Below are 4,758 nucleotides of genomic sequence, written 5' to 3'. Positions count from 1 at the left end.
TACAAAAAATTAACTGGGCATGGTGGCGCGTGCCTGTAATCCCAGCTACTCAGGAGGCTGAGGCAGGAGAATTGCCTGAACCCAGGAGGCGGAGGTTGCGGTGAGCCGAGATCGCGCCATTGCACTCCAGCCTGGGTAACAAGAGCGAAACTCCGTCTCAAAATAAAAAAAAATAAAAATAAAAAAATAAATGTGCAGAAGGGCGTTCTCTTTGTTAACTTGTAACCATAAGAGGCAGGGGCCGTCACTACTCCCACTTACGGAGGGGGAAACTGAGGCTCCATGCAGCCAGAGCCTTGCTCGGTGCCTGCTGGTGAGTGCATAGCTGACCAGAGGGCTCTCCTCCTCCCGGGGCGTTGAGATGCTGAGGTTTGCTGCACCCATCACAGGGGTTCTCAAGGGAGACAGTGCCGCCCCCTGTCCCAGGGACACTGGCTGATGTCTCGGGATGTCTGTGGTTGTCAGGACCGGGGAGCTGATGGCATAGAGCAGTTAGAGGCCAGGGACACTGCTCAGCACCCCGCAGTGCCCGGATGGCCTCCTCCCCCTCCCCGAGGAAAACAACCAAGAATGACCCAGCCCTAACCTCGGCAGTGCCGAGGCAGAGAAACCCTATGCTGGGATAGCAGATAAAATGGTTGCCTTTCTCAGCTCTGGAATCAAGTCTTCGCGACAGCCCCGCCACCCTTTCAGGTTTCTGCCTTCCCTTATATTGAAACATCAGCCTTCTTTCCCAGGGCCTCCCATAGGGCCTGGAATGAGATGGATATGATCGCAGACTATATTGTTTTTGTTTGTTTGAGACAGAGTCTGGCTCTGTCACCCAGGCTGGAGTGCCGTGGGGCAACCTCCACTCACTGCGACCTCCACCTCCTGGGTTCAAGTGATTCTCGTGCCTCAGCCTCCCAAGTAGCTGGGATTACAGGCGCATGCCACCACGCAGAGCTAATTTTTGTATTTTTAGTAGAGATGGGGTTTCACCGTGTTGGTCAGGCTGGTCTCGAACCCCTGACTTCAGGTAATCCACCCGCCTCAGCCTTCCAAAGTGCTGGGATTACGTCCATGAGCCACCACACCCGGCCAGATTACACTCATTCACTCAACAAACGTTTATTGGGGAGCTATTCTGCACCCACCCACTGCCCAGCGTCGGGCTCCTGCCTGCCCTTGGGAGCTCCAAACCCTGGGAGAGGGGGGACATGGACCAGTTACAGGTGAAAGGCTCGGGGCTTAGGGGCACGATGGGGGATGCACAGGCACTTTGTGGGCAGTGGTGACACCCTAGAGGCATCACGGAGGCTTCCGGGAGGAGGTGACGGTTGCAGGCTCCCAAGAGGAAGCCTGGTGCCATCACGGGGGTCAGAGGGTCCCTGGCCCTGACCCACCACCTCCTCTCTCTGGCAGGAGCCGTTACTCTGCTAAGCCTGTATCTGCTGTTCGGCTACGGAGCGTCTCTGCTGTGCAATCTCATCGGATTTGTATACCCCGCATATGCTTCGTGAGTGCACAGCTGGCTGCGCGCGTGGGGGGGCTGGGGGTTCCCGGGCAGCCCCTGACCCGGCCGCGCCTCCCTGCAGAATCAAAGCTATAGAGAGCCCAAGCAAGGACGACGACACTGTGTGGCTCACCTACTGGGTGGTGTACGCTCTGTTCAGCCTGGCCGAGTTCTTCAGCGACATACTCCTGTCCTGGTTCCCTTTCTACTACGTGGGCAAGGTGGGCCCTGCCAGGGTGGGCACAGCCGTGGAGCACATGGGGCTGGGGGATTCCTGGGAGGTGTTGGGGCCAGAAGGTCCAGAGATGAGATGGGGGATGTTAGGGGAAGATTCAGTCCCTTCCTGGGGAAACAGGCCCCATCCAGGGGCTGATGGTGGAGGGCCCACCCTAAAGGGTGTCTGATGGTGGAGGCTCATCCTAAAGGGTGTCTGATGGTGGAGGGCTCACCCTAAAAGGTGTCTGATGGTGGGGACCCAGGCCTGTCCCAATAGGATGTCTGATGGTGGAGGCTCACCCTAAAGGGTGTCTGATGGTGGAGGCTCACCCTAAAGGGTGTCTGATGGTGGAGGCTCACCCTAAAGGGTGTCTGATGGTGGAGACCCCGTTCCTGCCCAGGGTGGGCATCTGGTGGTGTGGTGTGGCCAGTCTCCCTCCCAGGGGCACGGAGCTGGGTGGGGCCGCGTGTGACTCCTGCCCCGCCCTGCAGTGCGCCTTCCTGTTGTTCTGCATGGCTCCCAGGCCCTGGAACGGGGCTCTCATGCTGTACCACCGCGTCGTGCGCCCGCTGTTTCTAAAGCACCACGGGGCCGTGGACAGAATCATGAGCAACCTCAGCAGGCAAGCCCTGGACACGGCGGCCGGAATAACCAGGAACGGTGGGTGCGCGCAGGCGCCCGGCCGCCTCTGGCTGTGTCTGGGGTCTCGACCTGTCTGTCCCCACCTTGCCTCCCTTCCTGACTTTGACCGCCCTCTGTCTGGCATCTCGGCCGCCCCCCCTCACTGTCCGCCTCTCTCTCTCACGCTTTCGGGAACCAGTCTTGCAGGCCCTGGCCCGCAGCCGGGCAAGCGTCACCCCAGCAGCTGTGGCAGGGCCCTCCACTCCCCTGGATGCTGACCGTACGTAACCCCTTTGGGGAGGTGGGAGCTGTGTGAGTGTAAGTTTGCTGCATACATATGTTATTGTGTGCATATGTGTGCATATGCAGGCATGTTTTTGGTGTGTGCATGTGTGTACGTGTGCATGAGTGTGCATGTGTGGGCATGTGTTTGGTGTGTGCATGTGTGTACATGTGTGTATGTGTGCACGTGTGGGCATGTGTTTGGTGTGTGCATGTGTGTACATGTGTGTATGTGTGCGTGTGTGCATGTGTTTGGTGTATGTGTACATGTGCATGTATGTGTGGGCTTGTGGCATGTGCATGTGTGTACATGTGCGTGAGTCTACGCGTGCATGTGGGCATGTGTCTGGTGTTTGCATGTGTGTACATGTGTATGTGTGCATGTGTGGGCATGTGTTTGGTGTGTGCATGTATGTACGTGTGCATGAGTGTATATGTGTGTGTGCATGGGCTGAAACTGGTGTTTCTGTGTGTGCATGAGTGAGCAAGGGAGTGAGCATGTGTTTTCTCCCGTGTGCATGTCTGAGTGCACATTGCGTGTGAGTGCACATTGCGTGAGTGCACATGTGTGTGTGCGTGTGCACCTATCCATGCATGGGTTGGTATGACAGCGTGTGTGTGGTCCACATCTTCTCTGCTGAGGGTGGCTGCCAGGCCCCTCGACTCACCCCATGCTCACGGCTAGCAGCCCCGCAGAGCCCAGGCCTGCCTCACCCCCACCCGCCCCTCTCTCTGCAGTGAAGCCAAGCCAGACCCCGCCACCGAAGGACAAGTGAAGCAGCCCCTTGGCCCTTGCAAGGACCTCCTGGCTGGTGAGAAGGGGGCCGCGCCAGGCTCCCAGCCCTCCACAGAGTCTTCTGCGGATTCCCAGCCAGCAGCCCCCGCCAGTGCCTCGGGTCCAGGCAGGGCCCAGAGGGTCTCCTTAAATGCCACCTCAGAAAAGCCCCAGCCCCAGATCTCGACCACGAGTTCTGGATCCCAGGACCAGCTTCCCTCCGGCTCTGCTGCTGGCTCCTGCCCATCCCGCAAGGCACAGGGCCAGCGTCGGGCACAGGGCAACTCCCGCCAACCTCAGCCGCGCACCCAGCCGCCCAGGACTTCCCCGTCCCAGGTAGCCGTCCAGTCCCCCGGGCCCCTACAGCAACCCAACGTCACCTCCAGCCCGGCCTCACCCGGAGACCAGCCTCCCGGCAGCACCAACAGCCCCATGCAGCCCCCCAGCAAGCCCCCTAGCGAGCCAGAGGACGCAGCCCCCAAGACCACCGGACAGACCCAGAAGCAATCCTTGAAAGAGCCTGCCAGCGGCGCCTCCGTGCGCGAGGTGGTCCCCTGCCACTCCGAGAGCTCTCTGGAATACACTTCCGAGTCCGCCACGGAGATCACCTGCAGCTGGCCACACAGGCTGCGGTGCCTGCAGCACTACTGGCGCCTGAAACACCTGGCCTGCTAGGAGGGCCTCAATAAAGCTCATCCGGACCACACCTGTGTGCCACGTGTGCTGGGGTCTCGGGGAGCGTCTGCGAGGGCACCGTGCCGTTTATCAGGCATGAGTCTCAGCTGTGTGGACCAGCCCATTTAATAGATGAGGAGACTGGGGCTCAGAGAGGCTAATTGACCCACTGAAGGTCCAGCCACATGGCCAAGATGGGCACAAGTCCCGGGAACACTTGTCCTTCCCCACAGCGCCTTCTCCCTTCCCTCCCAAAGTAGCTGTCCCGCCCATTTGCATTCACCTGCTTCTCTTAAAACTCTCCCTGGCCAGGTGCGGTGACTCACGCCTGTATCCCAGCAATTTGGGAGGCCGAGGCGGGGTGGGGGAACGGGGGTTCACTTGAGCTCAGGAGTTCGAGACCAGCCTAGGCAACATTGTGAAACCCCCATCTCTATTGAAAATACAAAAATGGCCGGGTGTGGTGGCTCAAGCCTGTAATCCCAGCACTTTGGGAGGCCGAGGCAGGTGGATCACCTGAGGTCGGGAGTTCAAGACCAGCCTGGCCAACATGGAGAAACCCCGTCTCTACTAAAAATACAAAAAAATTAGCCGGGTGTGGTGGCGCATGCCTGTCATCCCAGCTCCCTGGGAGGCTGAGGCAGGAGAATCACTTGAACCCAGGAGGCAGAGGTTGTGGTGAGCCAAGATTGC

The 4,758-nt window shown here is 59.2% G+C and overlaps 1 protein-coding gene across 2 annotated transcripts in view; it reads left to right on the top strand.

Moving 5' to 3' along the window:
• The window catches only part of REEP6 (receptor accessory protein 6), a 7,402-nt gene extending 3,306 nt beyond the window's left edge, over positions 1-4,096 (top strand). The window contains exons 2-6 of one of the 2 annotated variants that reach the window (XM_017514422.2): positions 1,405-1,498; positions 1,578-1,716; positions 2,204-2,372; positions 2,533-2,613; positions 3,354-4,096. In XM_017514422.2, coding sequence (XP_017369911.1) covers positions 1,405-1,498; positions 1,578-1,716; positions 2,204-2,372; positions 2,533-2,613; positions 3,354-3,391 — 521 coding nt within the window. In that variant the 3' untranslated portion in view covers positions 3,392-4,096. The remainder of the gene's footprint in view (positions 1-1,404; positions 1,499-1,577; positions 1,717-2,203; positions 2,373-2,532; positions 2,614-3,353) is intronic. The other variant, XM_017514423.2, reaches the window with a different exon arrangement.
• Positions 4,097-4,758: the final 662 nt, after the last annotated feature.

This window comes from Cebus imitator, unplaced genomic scaffold (assembly GCF_001604975.1).
Source record: "Cebus imitator isolate Cc_AM_T3 unplaced genomic scaffold, Cebus_imitator-1.0 Scaffold524, whole genome shotgun sequence".
In the NCBI taxonomy this organism is placed as follows: domain Eukaryota; kingdom Metazoa; phylum Chordata; class Mammalia; order Primates; family Cebidae; genus Cebus; species Cebus imitator.
The sequence above is the reverse complement of the archived record's forward strand: the minus strand, read 5'-3'. Positions and strand labels throughout refer to the sequence as shown.